Source organism: Megascapheus bottae, chromosome 17 (genome assembly GCF_031878675.1).
Source record: "Megascapheus bottae isolate mThoBot1 chromosome 17, mThoBot2.hap1, whole genome shotgun sequence".
Lineage (NCBI taxonomy): Eukaryota > Metazoa > Chordata > Mammalia > Rodentia > Geomyidae > Megascapheus > Megascapheus bottae.
The window spans coordinates 23343476-23365119 of NC_143525.1; the positions used below are offsets into that span (position 1 = coordinate 23343476).

General features: G+C 45.7%; 1 protein-coding gene across 4 annotated transcripts in view; it reads right to left on the minus strand.

Moving 5' to 3' along the window:
* Slc39a11 (solute carrier family 39 member 11) overlaps positions 1-21644 on the minus strand; it is a 261761-nt gene that overhangs the window by 224870 nt on the left and 15247 nt on the right. For 2 of the 4 annotated variants that reach the window (XM_090350204.1, XM_090350201.1), the window contains exons 1-3: positions 17034-17083; positions 11982-12100; positions 9658-9696 (exon numbers count right to left, since the gene is read on the minus strand). In XM_090350204.1, coding sequence (XP_090206330.1) covers positions 9658-9696; positions 11982-12089 — 147 coding nt within the window. In that variant the 5' untranslated portion in view covers positions 12090-12100; positions 17034-17083. Of the gene's footprint in view, positions 1-9657; positions 9697-11981; positions 12101-17033; positions 17084-17672; positions 17756-21644 lie in introns of those variants that run through there. The other 2 variants (XM_090350202.1, XM_090350203.1) reach the window with 2 other exon arrangements.

Genomic DNA, 21644 nt, shown 5'->3' on the forward strand with positions numbered 1-21644 from the left:
TGCATGAAGCCCCGGGTTCCATTCCTTGGTACCACATATACAGAAAAAGCTGGAAGTTGGTGTGGTGACTCAAGTGGCAGAGTGCTGGCCTTGAGCAAAAGTGCTCAAGGATAGTGCCCAGGCCCTGACTTCAAGCTCCAGGACTGGCCAAAAAAAAACAAAAAAACAAAAAAACACCCATGCAACAGGGGAGCATGCAGCCTCCCCTTTGCTGTTGTCAGACACTCAGTACTCAGTTCTCCCTAATGGCTGGCCCTGTCACTGATGCATGCATCCTAGAAAACAGGAAGTAGGGCTAAGACTTCAGGGGTAGGGCAGTAGCCTTGAGCTGAAGAGCTCAGGGACAGTGCCCAGGCTGAGTCCAAGCCCCATGGCCTCACCAAAATAAACAGAATTATAGAGGAACAGTAAATAGGAAGCATACTAGTGGTCAATCTGCAGCTGGTAATGGCTTTGGTGTGAAGTGTATAGAGAGGTAAGCTGGGGCTCCGGGACAATCTGCAATGAGAGCAAGAAGGACTTGGACTGGTTAGTGTTGTCCCTCTGTCATGCCCAGTTGTCTGAGTAAAGGTACAAGATGGCCAGGCACCAGTGAGTCCCACTAATCATAGCGCCTCAGGTGAGTAAGATCTGGAAAATTGTGGTTCAAAGCCAGTTCAGACAGAAAAGACCACAATATTTCACCTAAAAAAAAGTTAAAAGGTAAGCTGAATAAAAATAGTTCAAGTGACAGAGCACCAGCCTTGGAAAAAAAAAAAAAAAAGGCCAAAGGACAAGCACAAGATCCTGAGTTCCAGCTCCATTATTGGCACAAAAATAGGAGAGGGAGAGAAAAAAGGAGAGGGAGAGGGAGAGGGAGAGGGAGAAGGAGAGGGAGGAAAAAGGGCTGTCATGTGGGACTAAAAGGGATCTCCCTCCTTCTTGCCACTGCCCAGAAGGTAGCTGTGAGGACCAGAGCTCTTGCAGCTACTTTGAACCAGAAAAAGGTTATCCTGTAAGACAAAGCAGTGAACAAAAATGAGCCCTGAATCCCAAGTGACTTCACAGACCTACTTTCCCAGCCATGCATGAGCTCTGGAATTCTTCGGGAGAGAGATCTTTTCTTATTTAAGGCACTATTTTTCAATTTTCAGTTCCTCTCAGTCAAAACTAATCCTAATGGATGCAGAGCAGCAGGCACCATCACCCTCAGTACACTAACCGTGGGTGTCTGGTTGCCATGGAGACCACTCCAACACATGCATATTCCAAAGTACAAGCCCACTCACAAGAGGAGAGTCTGATGTAAGAGGCCCCTCTCTATTTTAGTAGAGTTCCCCTCAGACCACAAGCCAGACAGTGCTGCCTGCCCTTACACTGCTCAGGATTGGTGTGAACCTGTGCTCTGAATCCCTCTGGCTCCCTTCACAATCAAATGGCCACCAGCCAAAACCTTGGGGCTTCCCAGCAGGACTCTAGGTTTCTCACTTCCCCAACTTCTTTACTTCCCCTCTGTCCAAGGTCAAAGACTCAACCCTACCTTACCTCTAAAACAAAGCAATAGCTTTCAATGTGTGTGCTCCCTAGAGCTGATCTATCTACTACAACAGAGCACATCTCCAGGGACTCCCCCACATTTAGAGAAAAAAACCCAACATCTTTCCAAGGTACTGCAGATTACCTCTCTATACACTTCACACCAAAGCCATCACCAGCTGCAGATCGACCACTAGTATGTTTCCTATTCACTGTTCCCTCTGTAATTCTATTTTTTTCTTTTTCTTTTTTTTTTTTTTTTTTTTTTTTGGTGAGGCCATGGGGCTTGGACTCAGCCTGGGCACTGTCCCTTAGCTCTTCAGCTCAAGACTACTGCCCTACCCCTGAAGCCTCAGCCCCATTTCCTGTTTTCTAGTGGTTAATTGGAGATAAAAGTCTCATGGTCTTTAGGGCCCAGGATGGCTCTGAACCTCAGTCCACAGATCTCAGCCTCCTGAGTAGCTAGGATTACAAGCATAAACTACCTCGCCCAGCTACTTCTGTAATTCTTTTCTCCCTGCCCCATCCTTTCCTGCAAAAACCCAGATTATCTTTCCATCTGAAGTCTCTCTGATCCCCAACTAAGAAACTAGGAGCAGCCTCCCTGTCACTAGACCCTGGGGCATCTTTTTTTTCATTACCTTCTTCAGAATCTCAAGCCCATGCATCTCATGACTACTGGTGAATGTAAGTCCTCTCCCCAGCCCAAGCTGAGTCCCTCGCAGCTTCTCATTCTCTCCCACAATGCCCTGCATGAAGCAGGTACTCACTATATGGTTGGTGAATTAGCCTGAAGACAATTCTTTCCCTGTACCTTCATTCTCAAAAGTAACTCTCAAAAGAAAGAACACTAACAGCTATGACACAAACATAACACGTCTGACCATATCTAAAATTATCCTGGCCCTTGATGGGGCTTTGATTACTGGCTCTTCTCTCCTCCTGTGTTCAAGCCAATGCTAAAAAGCAATGTGATACAACAGTGGCCTCTTCACCAAGTACTTGAGTTAATAATGTGTAGAAATTTGGCCTTGACACACTAAGTCTAAAGGACAAAAGTGAACCAATTCTAACTCTGGTCCTGTGTATTCAGCAAGAGTATTTTTCTAAAGAGCTGACAGTAAATATTTTTAATGAGATTGGTCCTAGGATGCTAAGAAAAGTGATGTTGGCTACTTTCTATGATTCAAATTGCAGCAGAAGACACTGAGATCAGATAAGTTAAGCTAAACTTAGTTAAAAAAACAAAAACAAAAAAACCTACACTTTCATCTATCTGGATTAGATAAAGCACTATCCTGCTTCATGGCAAAGACAACTCCAACTGGTCCCTGTCAGCCTCACATTTTTCACTTACGGTGTGTAATCCAATATATATTTATGATGTGTCAAGTGACACAAACTAAAGCTCCAATTTTCCAATCAGTGAATATCCTATCTCTTGTCTTGCTTGGACCAAGGACCTGGGATCCCATCAGGTGGCTGTCCAACACTACCTGTCCAAGTGGAAAGGCATGCAGAGCAGGACAGCTGCCCCCTTCACCAGACTAGATCAACCAGTCTCGGGACCCAAAATCATTGTCAAGTTCACAGTAGCTTGCATGTGAGCTACAGCAGATAGGCTATAGCCAGAGAGAGGCCCCTCCTGCCCAAGATCTAGGGTCTAGTCCTCCAAGTCCAGCACCTCTCTGACCATAGCTACTGAAGCTTGAGAGTCTGCTTTATCCAGAACACAGCTCACACTATTAAAACAATGACCTTCAGAGGTGGCTGCTCAGTGGGAGCCCCAACAAATACTTGACTGTACCCCAACACTACTGAGATTCTGATGCAGTTAATCCAGGCTATGACAAGAGTATTGGAGCCTGGGGTATAAACTCTCCAGAAAATTCCAGCATGAAGCCAAGGTACTGACCACTGCACCAGAGAACAGGGAACATCCGCACAGCCAGAGAGCTCCCTCACATGAAACAGGCAGGTCCAAGCCAGCCTATTATGCTGGTCTATGAAGGCTGAGGGCAGCTGCCCTGAGAAACCTGCTTTGCTTTCACCACCTCCCACTGCACACTTGTACTCCTGACCCTCAGTCTTGAGAACCTGTGCCTCATGAGACCTGACCAAGACTGTGCAAGGGTCCACTCGTACTCACCTCGATGCCCGGCAAAGCCTTCCCTAGGCTTCAAAGCACCTCTGGAAAAAGAGGAGCAGAAGCAGTCTGTTTATTTATTTACAAGCCAAGTACTGGTGGCTAACACCTCTGATCCTAGCTACTCCTCTAGAGGCTGAGATCTGAGGACTGTGGTTCAAACCCAGCGCAGGCAGTCTGTGAGATTCTTATCTCCAATAAACCACTTTTTATAGGCCCAATAGTCTCCCTTATTTGTCATAATCAGTAGGAATCTTGGGCTCTCCTAGCAGAGATTTACAATAGAATAAAATCTAGAGACATAAGGCCATATTGTATGACACTAAATGAAAGGACCTCCAGGATAAGGAAACAAAAACCATATAATGAGTGATTGTTGTCCTTAATGTACTATGTTATTTCTCATCTCTTTTGCTATCCCTTGGTTATCTCATATTGTTACACTATTTCACCTTGTTAACTGATATATTTTATATGTGTTTAATTGGTTATTTGAAAATGGATAGGGAAGGGGGGAAATCAAGATGAGCAGAGGGAGGGGGCAGGGAAATAGGGACCATGTCATGAGAAAGGGTATCAATGTTTGTGAAGTAATGCACCTTCTATCTGGTGAATGTAATGTAACCCTTCTATTAATTACAATAAATAAATAAATAAAATAAAAAATAAACTTTTTTTCAAGCCAAAAGTGGTACTGAAGGTCAAGTGGTAGAGTCCCAACCTTTATTTAAAAAAAAAAAAAAAAAAAAAAAGCTAGGGAACAGTTCCCAGGTCCTGAGATCAAGCACCAGTACAAGCATTTAAAAAACAAAAAAAAGGGCCAGGAGTTTGACTTAGTGGTAAAGTGCTTACCTAGGTTCGATTCCTTGGTACCATATACATAAAAAAAAAAAATCCGGAAGTGGTGTTGTGGCTCAAGTGGTAGAGCTCTAGCCCTGAGAAAGCCCAAGGACAGTGCTTAGGCCCTGAGTTCAAGCCCCATGACTGGCAAAAAAAAAAAAAAAAAGAGAGAGAGAGAGAGGAAGGATGAACATATGCAGTCCTAATATTCAATGTACATGTGTGAAAATGGAGCTAGGTAAATTGGGGGGCTAGGTGGGATGGGGAGAGATGGGGAGAAGGATAAAAAGTGGGGTGACATTTATCAAGATGCATTGTACTCATGCCAAATGGAAATCCCTTCGTAACTAGTTAAGTGAATAAATAATAAGTGAAGTAAAACAGCTGGATTGTGACCATCAATGCTGCTCGTACACCTGTCATTTTGATCAAAATATCCTATAAAACAGAGGTTCTCCCTTCCCTCCTCAACTCCACAGCACAAGGATGGACTGCAAGAGAGCTACGTCTCTACAAATGCTAAATGGATAGATAGATGGATAGATGGATGCGTGAATGGCTGATACAAGGAGCCAGTCAGGTTAGAGGACTAGCCACTGAACTTTTTTTTTTTTTTTCCCAGTCCTGGGCTTGAGCTCAGAGCCTGAGCACTGCCCTTGGACTTTCTCAAGGCTAGAGCTCTACCACTTGAGCCTCCACCACTTCTGGCTTTTTTTTTTTTCTATGTATGTGGTGCTGAGGAATCGAACCCAGGTCTTCGTGCATGCTAGGCAAGCACTCTACCACTAGGCCAAACTCCCGGCCCTATCCACTGAACTTTTAAACAACCAAGTGATGTCAGTGTGCTGACACTGGATGGTGGTATCTGAACCTTTAGCCCTTCTTATCTTTCTACTCATCACTTCACAAGCACCTCCCCACTCTTGAGAACAGGTAAGAATGCCCGAACAAGAAGAGACAGATGTGCCCAAAGAAGAGACCCTGGCTGCTCTGCACAGAAGGCTCAGATCTGCAAGGCTGGGCAGGAGGGAAGCAACCTTTCTAGACTGGGAAAACGGGGGTCAGTGGTGAACCACTCATGCAGCCTGAGTATGAACATGGAGAGAGAAGACAAGGAACAGGAAAGGATGGGAAAGGAAGTGACCATTCTGGGGACTCTAGGCAGAACCTCGACGCTACAACACAGGTGCCCAGCACAGCAAAAGGCTCTTCCCAGACGAATGCTGTGACTTTCCATCAACAGGGAGGGGAGGGGAGACATGTCACTTCCTCCCCCACACTGTTTAGAACGGCACTGGAAATCTGAAGAATGAAATTGAAAAGGAAAAAATAATAATAATATGAATCTGTCTCCTTCCTACAAGGTGCTCCTGCTCCTCAGCCTCCCTCATCTTGCTTCCCTCTCTCCTGGCAGCAAGACAGAAGAGTCAGGGGTCAGGAGGCGCTGGAGAGGAAGACCCCTGTTCTGTGGGATCATACTGGGGAAGATCAAGGCACACTGATAGCATCAGAATATCCTCAAGCCCACAGAAACCACTAGGATTTGAGGGGGGGGGGGGTTGGAGTGCCAGTTGACAAATTTAGAAAAACAAAAGGGCCAACATGTCAGTGACCCATACCTATAAGTCTACTGCTCAGGAAGCTAAGATCAGAGTTCAAAGCCAACCTAGACAGAAAAGTCTGTGAGGCTCTTATCTCCAATTAACCACCAAAAAGCCAGAAGAGCTTGCTACCTGTTCTGAGAGCTCAGACTGACCTTCCAGCACATGCACCATCCAGAAAAATCAAGCTGGGCCTGTGTGCAGGCAACCCGGAGAGAACTTCTAAGATCCACTCAACACTTGCTTTTATAAAAATGTTTAGGGTACTTGAATTAGAATTCAGGGCTTTGCACTTACTAAGCAAGTATACAAGTACTCGAGCCCAGCCTCCTAGACTCCTGTGTCAATTATGGGACAGTGCCTAGAGTTCAAGCCCCATTGACCACTCCCCCCAAAAAAAGAAAAGTATAAAAGCTAAGATTTGTACAAGCCCAATTCAATGGTTGTTCCTTGCTTGGACCTCCCCGCTCTCCTAGTTACTCTAGAATAAACTTTTCCAGTGGCCCTGGCTGAACTCTCCTCCCAGAATTCTCCCACCTAGCTCTCAATGGAAAGAGGAGCAGCTGGCTACCAGCATCCCTCCAGACTCAAAGGTCATTGGTGGGAGGGCATCGTTAACTTCCCACAGTGAGCCAGTCACTTGGAGAAAACAAGATTTGCCACTGGCTCTACAAAAGCAGATCTGGACAAAATCTCGAGAAAATCTTTTCTAAGCAATCAGCTCCCCAAGGAATAAGCTAATCTGTGTTGAATTGCCTTTCCATGCCTAGGACTAAGCTTCCAAACTAGTGGCCGCTTTCTCTTTTGCAGTTTTATGTTCCTATTTATTGTGAGCAAGTATTTCTTGCACTGATATGGAGATTCCTAGTGGAATCTTACCAAAACATCATGCTCAAGCCTTTTCCAAAAGACATACTTCCATGCAAAGACAAGTGAAACATTGCTCTTTGTGTTTCAGAACCTCCAAATTCATCCAGACCATATTTCTTCTCCTCCCATGAAGATAGTCAATTTCATGACTGTATTTAACACTGACAGCTATCCTTTATCAGTGGATACAAATGAATGTGACAAGTCGCAAATCCTTATGATAAGACCCTGTCTCCCAGCAGCTAACCTGATAACCTCATGCCCTAAGGCAAGTCTTTTCAAATCCCAAGATTGACCACTAATACAGTAGAAAAAAGCCAAACCCTAGACAAGCAGAAGGGAAGACAAAGAGTATGCACCTTCTGATGTAGCCAGTGCAATCTGAGTACATAGCAGTATCAAGATATACTCATGCCTGAAAACAAAATCTGAGCCGGTACAGTGGGCTCACAACTATAGATATCTGACTACTGGAAAGGCTAAGATCAGAAGACTAGAGACCAAATCAAGCAAGAATTTTGCAAGATCCCAGCTCAAGCAACACAGAGCTGGTACAGTGGCAGATGCCCATCTTCTCAGCTATCCAGGAAGCACAAATAGGAAGATCATAATATCCACTATGTCATTGATAGCTTATGCATGTAATCCTAGCTACTCAGGAGGCTGAGATCTGAGGATTGTAGTTCAAAGCCAGCCCAAGCTGGAAACTCAATGAGACTCATCTCCAATTAACCACCAGAAAACTGGGAGTAGAGCTATTGCTCAAACTGGGAGAGTGCTAAACTTGAGCAAAAGAGCTCAGTAATAGTGCCCAGGCCTTGAGTTCAAGCCCCATGACACACTCACAAATAGAGAAAGAGAGAAAGAGAGAGAGAGAGAGAGAGAGAAAGAGAGAGAGAGAGAGAGAGAGAGAGAGAGAGAGAGAGAGACAGAGAGTGTATCTGTAGTCCAGGGTGGTCCAAGCATTAATGCAAAACTATCTACATAGCAGGGCGCTGGTGGCTCACGCCTGTAATTCTAGCAGCACATGAGGCTGAAATCTGAGGATCAGGGTTCAAAGCCAGCCAAGTACTAAAGAACATGAGACTTTTATCTCCAATTAACCGCCAGAAAACTGGAAGTAGTGCTGTGGCTTAAGTAGTAAGCACTAGCCTTGAGCTAAAGAGCTCAGGGACAGTGCCCAGGCCTAGAGTTCAAGCCCTACAACCACTGCCCCCCCCCCAAAAAAATTATGTAGATCAATAAAGAAAGAAAGAGGGCCAGGAATGGGCCTAGTGGTAGTATGCTCACCTAGCATGCACAAAGCCCTGGGTTTGATTCCCCAGAACCACATACACAGAAAAAGTGGAATGTGGTGCTATGGATCAAGTGGCAGAGTGCTAGCCTTGAGCAAAAAGTGTCCAAGGACAGTGCCTAGGCCCTGAGTTCAAGCCCCAAGACTGGCAAAAAAATAAAATAAAATAAAGCACTAAGAGATGACAATGTGGCTCAAGTGGTAGAGTGCTTGCCTCACAAGCACAAGTCCCTGAGTTCAAACTCCAGTACTGAAAAAACAATGTGAATTCTGAATTACCAAGCATTATGTCTGGCTCTTAACTTACAGGAAATACAGGGGATGGAGAAACAAGTTATACAGGAAGTAATCAGCAAAATTCTATAGACAACTGAGCCAGTTTTCTCCAACAAACAGCTTACACATACAACAGGTCTGCTGAAGAATAAGAGAGACGTAAGAGACTTAGATTATCGAACTAATGCAACGTGGACATGTTGTTTATAACACAGTCCTTGCAAAGCAATCTTTAAAAGCCTCTTTGAAAGGATGGAGATTGTTTGACTATGGATTAGGGAATGTAATAAGAAATTATTGCTAATTTTGCTAATTATCATGGGTCAAGATGATGTTGTCTTAAGTCATTCATATATATGTGAATATATACATATATGTATATGTATGTACACATATGTATATATGTGTGTATAGGAATATATTAATATAAATATATTAAATTTACAGGTACAATTACACAATGTCTAACTGCACAAAACAGTCTAACCTTCCAGGAAGGCTGTAGGAGAAAAGGTGAAATGAGAATAACAGAAATATCAGTGATGACTGAGTACCTAGATGATATCTTAAGACTCTTATTTTGTTACATGTTTGAAAGTATCTGTCAGAGCACTGGTGGTTTACACCCTGTAATCTTAGCTATTCAAGAAGCTGAGATCTAAAGGATCTCAGTTTGAGGCCAGCTCCAGGCAGGCAAGTCCAAGATATTCCATCTCCAAAATAACCAGTAAAAGGCTAGGCTGGAAGCATCATAAGGAAGTCCCTGAGTTAAAACCCTGCACAGCGTATATATAATAATGCATCCTTTATAGAAGAAGGAGAAGAAAGTGGACGTTTAATTAGTCCTAACTATGTATCAGGCCAGGTCCATGCCAGGCCCTTCCTAAATAGTATCTAATTCCCCAAGTCTCCAGGCAGCTGCCAAGTAGCACTTTTTCACTATCAAAGAGAGGCAGGGGCATCCATCAACTGGGAACAAGAAGGCGGGGCATTAAGACAGAGAAAGAACTGGATGCATCTAGACAATGAGGGGACAAACTGATAATAGCTTGTGGCAGAGAAAAGCCACAAAAAACATGTCCCCACCAACATTTCCCCTGCAACATGCAACTTACCCCTGCAGCAAAGCCGAGACTTCCATCTAGGATCCGCCTCTGAAAAGGAAAAGATGATGTTTCAATTTTCTAGGGATAAGAGGAGGTATCCTGGGTCAAAAGGAAACAAAAAAGCCCAAGATAACCACAGGCCCATAAATGAGCTGGTGAAAGGATTGTGGTTCAAAGCCAGCCCAGGGAAAACAGTCCATGAGACTCTTATTTCCAATTAACCATCAAAAAGCCCTAAGTGGAGATGTGGCTCAAGTGATAGAGCACCAGGCTTGAACAAAAAAAAAAAAAAAAAAAAAAAACTCAAGAGCAGGGAGAGAAAGAGGAAGGGAAAGAGGGAGAGAATGAAGGAAGGAAAAAAGAAGGAACTTTTGTAGTGTCTTCATCCAATAAAAAAAAACATTTTAAACTAGACATTGGTAGTTCACACTTGTAATCCTAGATACTAATGAGACTGAGATCTAAGCTATCATGGCTCAAAGCCAGTGCAGGCAGTAAAGTCTATAAAACTCTGATCTCCAATTAACCACCAAAAACGCTGGAAGTGGAGCTGTGGCTGAAGTAATAGGGTGTCAGCCTTAAGCAGAAAAAGTTCAGGGACAGTCTTTTTTTTTTTTTTTTTTTGCCAGTCCTGGGCTTGAGCTCAAGGCCTGAGCACTGTCCTTGGACTTTCTCAAGGCTAGAGCTCTACCACTTGAGCCTCAGCACCATTTCCGGCTTTTTTTCTATATGTGGTACCGAGGAATCGAACCCGGGTCTTCATGCATGCTAGGCAAGCACTTTAACCACTAGGCCAAACTCCCGGCCCCAGGGACAGTCTTATACATACATACACACACACACACACACATATTTTAGTGTCAATCTGTACAAGAACAGAGAAATAAAATGTGCAATGTACAGACAATGGAATATTCTCAGCATTAAAAACAAAGCAAATTCTGGCATAAAGGACATTGTGAATAAGCCTGAAGGACATTATAGCGGTGAAATGGGTCAGCTACATACACAACACTTCTCTACACTCAGTCAACAATTAATCATCCTCTCCTCTTCCTCGATGACATTTGCTCTCCTGTCTGTCTCTGTGAATGTGACATCTCTGGACATCCTATATACTGAGATTCCTGCCCCACCTACCCATCCACCCACCCAGGATTCCAGGCTGTGTAGTTTGAACTGATGGGTTGGTTACTCCCAACCTCCTCCAAGAGGTGAGGAGGCAGGTAGTGTGTGGAGGCAGGATCTCACTGCTGAGACTGATATCTGCATCAGGACTAGTCTCTAAGATAGATGCCTAACTTGCCAACTTCCTGTTTTCCTTCTCAGATCCCTTACTCAGTGGGTCAAAACAGATTGAAGTCAGTTACTCACGGGCTGCTCCTAAGAATTCTACAGGTACAAGCTGAACAATACAGGAACTGAGGACAGAAGGAGTGGGAGTTAGGGAGAAGAGAATTTCAGGCATAGGTAAATATGGATTGTACAAGAATATATGGGGTGGAGGGGGCTGTGGGTGAATGAGGGGCTGAGTAGGAGGGATGTAAAGATATGGGGTACAGAGGGAGAGATATGAGGAATATAGGGTCCATAGGGCCTGGCTACCAGGAGTATGAATGGGATTCAAGAAGGATGTATGGAGCCGGGAGCGGTGGCTCACACCTGTAATCATAGCTACTCAGGAGACTGAGATCTGAGGATCAAGGTTCAAAGCCAGCCCAGCTACTAAAAAGTCCAAGAGACTCTTATCTCCAATTAGTCACCAGAAAACTAAAAGTGGTACTGTGGCTCAAGAGGTAGAGCAGTATCCTTGAGCTGAAGAGTTCAGGGACAACAACCAGGCCCAGAGTTCAAGTTCCATGACTGACAAAAAAAAAAAAAAAAAAAAAAGAAGGATGTGTGGGATGGAGTGGATAGGTAAGGGGTGTTCAGGGGGATAAGGAGGTGGGTCTGTATTCATCCAAGGGATGAAAAGCCACAAAGCTAGAGAAAGGAAGCAGATCCTTCCCCTCCCTCATGGACTGGCTAGTAACATAGCCCACTTCAGACCTGAAGAAATTACAGAAAAACAAGAAGCAAAGCAGTGAGTTAGAGGAGGTTACTTGCTGGTTCCTCACTGATAGAGGCTAGAGTGGGGGTGGAAGAGGCAGGAGAGGGACAGAAAATGGTACAGAGCCGTGTTAGCAAGCAGGCACCCAAGGACAAACCTGACCACTACCACCTGCAAGTGCGGCCAGGGACATGTGCAGGCTGCACAGAGGGGGCTGGCTTCACAGTATGTGAGAGGGTCCCCAAGAACTTCTATAACCCAAGTAAAGCCACAAGTTCCTTACCTGTCCAGAAGAGAATACAAAGACAAGAGCTGCTCCAGCTGCTGTTAAAGCCCACGTGAAGAAGGTCCCCAGTAAGGCCTGGAACACTGAGCTGTAGCCTTGAAGCATGCTTGACTCAGCTGTGGGCAGAAGAGCCAAAGGTCAGCCATCAGAAGGCCCTTCCTGTGACATACACATGCCCCAGCCCCCCTGCCTGGGTTGGCCTCCATCCTAGTTGGCAGTATGCATGCCTGCCACACCAGGCTGAGGCCCCTCAGCCAGTGGCAGGTTCTCTGGGTACCTGGAAGTCATCTATCTCGGAAAGGAGATACTGGACCCCTGAAGAGAGGCCACAGAAGGCAGGGCCAACTGGTAGCTCAGGCCTATAATCCCAGCTACTCAGGAGGTTGAGATCTGAGGATCAAGGATCAAAGCCAGTCCCAGCAAAAAAAATATGTCAGACTCTTATCACTACCTAACCAGCAAAAAGCCAGAAGTAGAAGTGTAGCTCAAGCAAGATCAAAAGGCATGGAGTTCAAGCCACAGTCCTGACACAAGGCAGGGAGGGGCACAGAGGCCACATAAGAGGTTGCTATGCTGAGAAGCAATCCCTAATGAGAAGAAAGCCCAGCCAGGCACCAGTAGCTCACAGTCAGACTCTTAACTCCAATTTAACAAGCAAAAGAGCTGGAATGAAGGTGTGGCTCAAATGGCAGTGAGCCAGCCCTGAATGAAAAAGCCCAGCAAAAGCATGAAGCCCTGAGCTCAAGCTCCAGTACCTGTAGCAAAAACTGAAACAATGAAAAATTTTAAAAGCTCAGAGAATGCAGACTGTGTAGCCTAGAGGAAGAAAAGGGGCTCTGGAAGCTCTGTCACAGCCGCATGTCCCACCTGCCCCCACCTGTCAGTTATACCCAGTCTCCTGCAGATACAAGTGATAGACTGTAATTCCCCTTTAAACCACTTCCATCTACTTTCCACTCACCCCTCAGGAGTCCCTGGCTGGCTGCAAGGTAAGTTCTGCCTTTCATCTCTCCATGGGCTCTTGTCCCCAGCCCAGGTACTATACCACAGCTTAATTCTGTGACACTTTCACCATGCTCCAGCTGGTCCTATCCCTACATCTCTGTTCATGCCCTTCCATCCTGGGGCTCCTTCCTTCTATGGCTCCAGCACCAGAAGCCAGAGGACCTTGTGTGGCCTGCCTGATGCCAGCTTGTTGAAGAAAGGCTTTCCTCAAATCTCCCATCTACACACACACCTCTGCTGCTCTGCTGCTCGTGTGTGGCCTGACTCCCTCATCTTTTCTATCCTGTGGCTTAAAAACAGAGGTGATGCTTTTCCACAGCTGGCATTCCTAGCAAATGAGGCTTTATTGACTCAGAAGGAGCCAGCTTACCTGGGCAGGACAGGTAAGAACAGACCCATGAATGACAGTGCTCCTGGTCAATATAGCATCTTAACTGTGCTGAACTTGACCTAAAACCACTACTCCAAGAAAAGAAAGGTGAATGCCCTTCCCTCTTGTCTAAGCCCAGAGAATCTCCTCCAAACGTTGACATGCTGAAAGTCCTAGCTCTGAAACCATAGTAAGTCATACCTCTCCCTGTGGAAAGTTCCAGAGCAGAGAACACCACTTGCTGAACAACCCTGTGCTCTGTTAAACACTGGGTTTCGAGTCTTCACCTAAAAGGCCTCATTCAGTTCCCCCTGGCCTTCAGCACCCACAGGGCTGGACCTGACCCCACCTGGCTCAGTTCTGTCAAGCCTGGCACAAGAACGCCAGAAGCTCTGGGCCTGCAGATTAAAAGTGAAGACACAGCCTCTCCTGCCCCTGAATGAAACCAGAGGAGGAGGACAAGGCCTATGCCATGGAGTTCAGCAACACAGCCAAGGTTCAAACCTAGGAAAGACTGTGGGCCCAAGTGAGGCACTGCTCAGCACCAGTGCTAGGAAAACGATGAGAAAAAGAGCATGTTAAGGACTCAGAATGTGGTCTTCCTAGTCAAAACACAGCCCAGCATGGTCTCAACACCAATTAATGAAAACAGATCATTGTTTTAGAAGCCACCCCTTGGCATCTATCATCTTAGCAAGCCATCCCTAAAGGAGTGGACTGTTTGCTTTTAAACTAAGCTATATGACCAGGGACTGGTGGTTCCTGCCTGTAATCCTGGCTACTTGGGAGGCTGAGAATGGACAGATCATGATTTGAAGCTAGCCTAGACAGTAAAGTGCTCAAGACTCCTTCTCAACCCCACAGCTGGATATAGTAGCACATATCTAGATACATGGGAGTTTAGCCTAGAGGTAGGAGTGCTTGCCTAGCATGCACAAAAACCAGAGTTCGATTCCTCAGCACCACATACACAGAAAAACAAACAAACAAAAAAAGCCAGAGGTGGTGCTGTGGCTCAAGTGGTAGAGCGCACTAGCCTTCAGAAAGTCCAAGGACAGTGCTCAGGCCCTGAATTCAAGCCCCATAACTGTCAAAAAAAAAAAAAAGATGCAGGAGGGGGCTGAAATTAGGAGAATGATGATGCCAGGCAGAAAAAGTCACAAGATTTTATATCAACAAAAGTACCTAGCTACAGCTGCACAAGCAACAACAGGAGGCCTAAATTAGAGAGATGGCAGCTCAAGGAAATTCCTGGGTAGGAAGTGAGATCTCATCTCAAAAATAACCAAGGAGGGCAGGACACAGACAGACGGACGGACGGACGGACGAAGTGGCTCACACCTATAATCTTAGCTACTCAGGAGGCTGAGATTTGAGGATCAAGGTTCAAAGCCAGCCTGGGCACAAAAGGACCTGAGACTCTTATTTCCAAGTAACCCCTAGAAAATGGGAAGTGGGGCTTGGCTCAAAGGTAGGGTGATAGCCTTGAGCTGAAGAGTTCAAGCCCCATAACCCACAAAATAAATAAATAGATAAATAAATAAATAACCAAGAAGGGCTAGGAGTTTGGCTTAGTGGTAGAGTACTGGCCTAGCATGCACAAAGACCTGGGTTCAATTCCTTAGTACCACATAAACAGAAAAAGCCAGACGTGGTGCTGTGGCTCAAGTGATAGAGCGCTAGCCTTGAGAAAGTCCAAGGACAGTGCCAGGCCCTGAATGTAAGCCCCAGGACTGGCAAAATAAAAATAAAAATAAATAAAATAATAACCAAGGAGTTATGTGTCATGGCTCACACCTATAATCCTAGCTATTGAGGAGGCTGAGCTCTAAGGATCACAGTTCAAAGCTAGCCTAGGGAAAAAAAATCTCTAAGACTCTTCTCTCCAATCAACCAGCTTTAAAAAAACAAAAACAAAAACAAAAGCCCGAGGGTGAGTTTGGCCTAGTGGTAGAATACTTGCCTAGCATGCACAAAGACCTGGGTTCGATTCCTTGGTACCACATACATAGAAAAAGCTAGAAGTAGTGTTGTGGCTCAAATGGTAGAGCTCTAAACTTGAGGAAAGCCCAAGAACAATGCTCAGGCCTTGAGTTCAAACCCCAGGAATAGCCAAAAAAAAAAAAAAAGCTGAAAGTGGACATATAGCTCAAGAAGTAAAGCACCAGCCTTGAGGAAAAAAAAAAAGCTTAGGGGACAACACCAGACCCCGAGTTCAAGTCTCAGTACTGGTACAAAAAAATAATAACCAAGGGAAAAAAACCGAGTTAAAGGTGTGGCTCAATGGTAGAACACCAATCTTCAAACACAATGCCCTGAATTCAAATGCCATTATATAATACCAAGAATATATACATATACATATATATGTATATATGAAACATTACACAGATCACCTACATCTAGCTGCTAGAGGATAAAATTTCTAAAAATAGGCACAGAACTATCATCCTCTGAGTCCTAAGACAGGTCAGAATACAAACACCTGTATACAAACACCTTGTTTGTATACATCACCTAAATCAGGTCAGAATACAAACACCTTTTGTTCCTTCTGTATTCCAACATGCTTTTGATAGCTACAGAGAAGAACCAACAGAGCTAAAAGTTTAAGTGGATTCTGTGGGCTAGGCAAAGAAGAAAGCCCTTGGATGTTCCTACTGAGATAGGACAGCTCCCCATTAACAAGTGAGCTTTAGAGAAGAGGACACGGAGGAAGTCAAAGGCAACATCCTGTCTCTCCCAAAGAAGCAGCATTTGTCAGAGGAAATGCAAGCCAGTGCCTCTCAGAGAACTCCTTTCCATCTGTTGTTTGATAATGGTCCAATAACCCAGCAGCACCAGTGCCCTCTGGGAGCTGCTTAGGCATGTGGAATCTCAGGGGACACCCAGACTTCATCAGACTCTTATCCATTCTTGTGGGGGATTCTTTCTGTAGTAAAGTGGGAAGTACCTGACTTACCCGGAACCAACTTCTATGAGACTAACACGTGGCAAATGAGTCCTGCCCTGCAGATGGCTGGCAAGACAGCCGGTCCCAAGACAACAAAAGGTGCCTCCAACAGGGAGACCAGGAAGTACACCAGTCACTGCACCACTAAAGTGGCTCACTCACACAATGGGACTCAGATTTCCTCCTGGGCTAGATATAAATATTATAAACCACTATGAGTTAGCAAAAGAGGACCTCAAAAAAATAAAAAAAAGCCAACAGCAAGCTGGGCATCAATAGCTCTTGCTAGGCTGGAATCTAGATGATCACCGTTGCAAGCCAGCTCAGGCATATAAGTCCATGAGACTACATTTCCAAAAATAACCAGCAAAGGGTCAGGCTGGAGGTGTAACTCAAGTGGTAAAGTGCTCACCAAGCAAGCTGAGGTGTGAGGACTTGAGGTTCAAGGCCAGCTCAGGCAAGACAAACTATGGAAATTCTTATTTCCTAATGTTTTTGCCAGTAAAAAGCTGGAAGTGGAGGTGTGACTCAAGTGGTAGTTGGCCAGCCATGAGTGGAAAAGGCAGGCAAGAATGAAAGCCCCAGTACTAACCAAAATAAAACAAGACACCACCCCACCCACGTGCGCATTCTGCTACAACAGCACCATGAAGTGATGCTCCTCACTAAGGAGCCAATTCTTAAGTTTTTCCTTTTCCCTTCCTTTAAACCTGTTGCTCACCTTTCCAAGAGACAGCTTGGAAAATGAGATGCTGGTGGTGTACACACACACACACACACACACAGTGGAAGCCAGCAGACGGAGATGCTGGTGGTACACACACACACACACACACACACACACACACAGGGCTGGACTGCCGAGAGTGGAAGCCAGCTGAAGGACTGAGGTGTGGGCGGGTAGGACTGGAAGACGGGGCTGGCCAAGTTCTCTGGCACCTCGCTACTCCAAGTGGAGCTGCCGACCCAGGACCTGATCAGGGAGGGATGCAGCACCCTGGGCCTCACCCAGACCCGCTGCAGGTCTAACCAGATTTCCAGGTAAGTCCTGGAGTGAGTAGGAGGGGCCTCGAGGAAGCCGGACCACAGCTGCCTCAGCTCCCGGGGACCCCAGGGACCCCGGGCCCCACCCTACCGGGTGGGACGGACAAAGCCCAAGGCCCGCGCGTCGTCGCCCCCGGCCTGACGGGAGGTGGGGATCCCCTCGCGTCCCGGCCGCCCCCAGAGCTTCCCGGGGAGGGACTCCCCAGACCCTCCGGCCCCAGGGCGCCCCTCCAGCTCCAGGGCCCACGCTCTTTTACAAAGGGCCCCGGGTCTCCGGCCCCGCCGCAGGCGCGGAATGAGGGAAAAGCCGACTCACGAGGGCGCCCCAGCCGCCCCCGTCCGCTTCCATGGGCCCCGCCGGCTCCGCTGCGCCGCTACTTCCTGCTTCCCGCGCACACGTGGCCGCCGCCGGCCCCGCCCCCCGCGCGCTCGGAGCCGCCGCCGGCCCCGCCCCTCGCGCACACGTGGCCGCCGCACGCCCCGCCCCGGCCGGCTGCCAATCCCGCCTGGAGAATCATTTCTCGGATTCACAGCCGGCAACGCCAGCCCCGGAACAGGTGGGGCGGGCGGGCAGAACAGAGCCCAGAAAAAACGGTGGGGAGCTCCAGATTGCTGAGCCTGACCTCAGAGGCAGAGATGGAGAGGACCTCCCCACCACACCCCAAATTTTCATCTGAAGCACTAAGCCGAGTTTGGTGGGTGCACATCTGTGGGTCCAGGGAGGAAGATGGAGTAGACAGCTACCCTGGACAAAGCAAGCCCGGCCCTTGACACTTGCTCTCTAAGTGACAGACTGAAGGAGAGAACGTTTTCAGCATCAGCATCGTCCAGAGAAATCCCCGCCCACAGGACAAGGAACAGCCGCCCTGAGTCTGCACCTAACATTTGGTTCTGAACCTGTACTGCTCAGTAGGAGTGAAAACCAGGGCTGGGGGCCACAGGGACGGGGCAAGAGCCCTCCTCCACCGTGGCTCCATGTCTGCTCTGTTCCCACACTGGAGACCCCAGACCCTTCCGGGCTGTCAGACAGAATCACTGGCTCTTACTTCAACCATGACAATACCATCGAAGCAAGGCTATGACCATTGAAGCAAGACTACAGGAAAAGTCAGATTGCTAAAGCTTTAAATACTCACACACACACACTTTTTTCCCCCTATAATTCTAGACACTCAGGAGGCTGAGATCTGAGGATCGCAGTTCAAAGCCAGCCTGAGCAAGAAAAGTCCATGAGAATCATCTCCACTTAACAACCAAAAAAGCTGGAAGTGGAGATATGGCTCAAGTGGTAGAGCAATCAGGAACAGTGCCCAGGCCCTGAATTCAAGCCCTAGGATCCACACCAAAAAAAAAAAAATCATTCTCATGACATTCTCAGTCTTTACCACTGTATTAGAGGCCTGAGACTATAATAGAGTGGTGAAGTTCTTACAAAGCATCCATGAGGCCCTGGGTTCTATTCCTAGCACTGCAAAAATAATAATAGTACAGAATTGAGACATTATACATTCTGTTTTACCAAAAGCCACTGTAATTGGTGAGGATTTGTAGTCTTAACACATGTTCAGAAAACCTTGGGGACCTGTGACAGATAACAGCTCAAACATGTTTGGAAGGATGCAATGTTCTCATGCCTAATTAAAAAGAAGGATGGAATCCTTGTAAATTCCACTGTGCCCTCTGTTCCTATGAGCAGTTAACCCAGAATTGTAATTTCCTAAGAACTTACTGAATAAAACTGTTCAAAATACAGGAGGAAAAAGACATACATCACCCTAATCCTTTCAACACAGAAGGATGATTAGGCCAGGTGCAGTGGTATAAGCTTGTAATCCCACTTAGGCAGGAGGCATAGATAGGAAGACACAGGTCTGAAGCCAGCCTCAGGCAAAAACTCAAAATTTATCAGAAAAATAATGAAGGCTGGGGGCATGGCTCAAATGTAGAGCAACAGCCTAGCAAGACTGAGGACCTGAAATCAAATGCCAGCACTGTAAGGAAAGCAAAAATATTTACCATTAATAGTTAATGCAGGGCTGGGAGTTTGGCCTAGTGGTAAAGTGTTTGCCTAACATGAACAAAGACCCAAGTTCGATTCCTCAGTACCACATACATAGAAAAAGCCAGAAACGGTTCATTGGTTCAAGTGGTAGTGCTCTAGCCTTGAGAAAGTGCAAGAACAGTGCTCAGGCCCTGAGATCAAGCCCCAGGACTGACAAAAAAAAATAGTTAATACAAAAAAAAAACCTTTACACAATTCATATACACTAATTTTTAAAAAGAAAGGGATATGCTTCTTGAATACTTGTTTGTTAAACATGTCATTTTAAATATGATGTGAAAATCAATGTTAATAAATTCTTTAATAAAAAAGAGAGGAATATGGCTTAAATTACAGAAAATAAACCAGTGGGTGTCTATGTAGCTAGTCAAAATCATAAACCTTATAGCAGAATGTGAAATATTTATGGTATCATGTTTTATGAAATAAAGCAATATACAAAAATACATGTCACTTGGAATCACAATGGCAAAAAACCAAATAACAGAAGACCAGAAAGTCACACCAATTAAAACAGATCCTCCTGCCTTTATATAAGCCTATGTCCCTTTCATAACTTAGAACGCTTTTAATAAGACATAAAATAGACTGGCACACCGAAATTAAGGCTCATTGAAGAAACCAAGGCATCTAATTCTCAAGCCCTTCAGTCAATAATACAGATTTTCTGTGCTCGCATCCAAAGCTGCCTGAATGTACAAAACACCTAGCTCTCTGGAGAGTCAGGCTCCCTTGAAAATTTTACGTCCTTCCTTGTAATCAATTATTTTGCAAGAATTTTCTTCCCTTCATTAACTCTTCAACAGGCCAGCTGCAGAATGAGATGTTTGTTTGAGAGCTGGAGGCCTAGGGAAGGGACTTCCTTCCCTCTTCCCTTCTCACCTAGCCTCCCCAGCCCCTGGGGCCTGCCTGTCACTACCAGGAACCTGTCACATCAGTGCTCCACAAATTTCTGTCTCTTACCAACAGCTTGGCAGACAAATGGCTGGTGGGGTCTTGGCTCAGGAAAACCTCTGAGGCTGGAGGTGCCTGGAGACCTATGTACCCCACCATCCATTAGAGACCCTGTTTTCTGGTCATCCCCAAAGCCCATCAAAGCCTCCAGGGAACCCTGAGGTCAGGGCAAAAAGATCTGTGCCTACTAGGGCTCCACCTTTCTCCTAAGTCAGCACAGGAAGCTGGGATTTATAAAGGACCCAAACCCCCATGTTCCACCACCACCACCCCAGATGCTGTGAGGAAGCTGTCTGGAAGTTAGACTTTAGAATGCTGTATCCTAAACTTGCTACTTCTCTGGTGGACAGAGCTAGGCTGAATTTTTTCCAGAACCTTCTATAGGGAAGATGGGAATGCATCCCCATTTTTTTTGTTTGTTTTGGTGACAAAAGTTATTTCTGTGTAGCTTAAGCTGATCTGGAACTCTGTATGTAGCCCAAGCTAGTCTCAAATTCACAATCCTCTGCCCCACCCTCCAGTATGCTGAGATTACACATGGAAGCCACTATGCCTAGCCCAGTCCATTTTTTTTTTTTAGCAAAACCTCTTTGTACTGATTAACTACTCATGGATTATCTAACATATAGGCAACTCTGTGAGACTATAACTCATTCTCCCCCCCCCAAAAAAAAGATGGAAGAGATTTATCACGCAAGGTATTGACAAACACTTATGTATTTACAAAGCATAATTTTTTCTTGCCCTATTTTTTGTCATCAAAAGCACACTGAATATGAAGTTCAGATCAGCCTGAAAGACCAGGCTGTAGCCCAGGGGCTGCTTCTCTAACCCAAAGCCACGAAATTGGATTTTAATTTGCCTTTGCCTTATTCTGCTTTTGCAAATATTAATAATTGATACGTATGATCCAGGCAGTCCCTTCAAGCTCAGGAAGCCCAGACTGGAAATCACTGCTGCAGAGTGAACAGAATAAATGAAACACTGTCTCTGGGTTGGAGAAACAAAGCAATTATGTAAATGAATTCACCTATTTAGTTTACACCAAAGTCCAAAGTAACTCCAGCATCTGTGGAAAGCGTTCCTAACATGTACACCAATTCATTTTTTCAGCCCTGAAGGGAATTGCAATAAATATGTATAATCCCTCTGGTGAGCAGAAAAGACACATCATAGGTATTTGTCAAATAAATGAACAGTGATCCACATATTTTAAGACAATTAATTTTCTAGTGCATACTGCAAAGCAAGACTTATAGTGAATGATCTCAC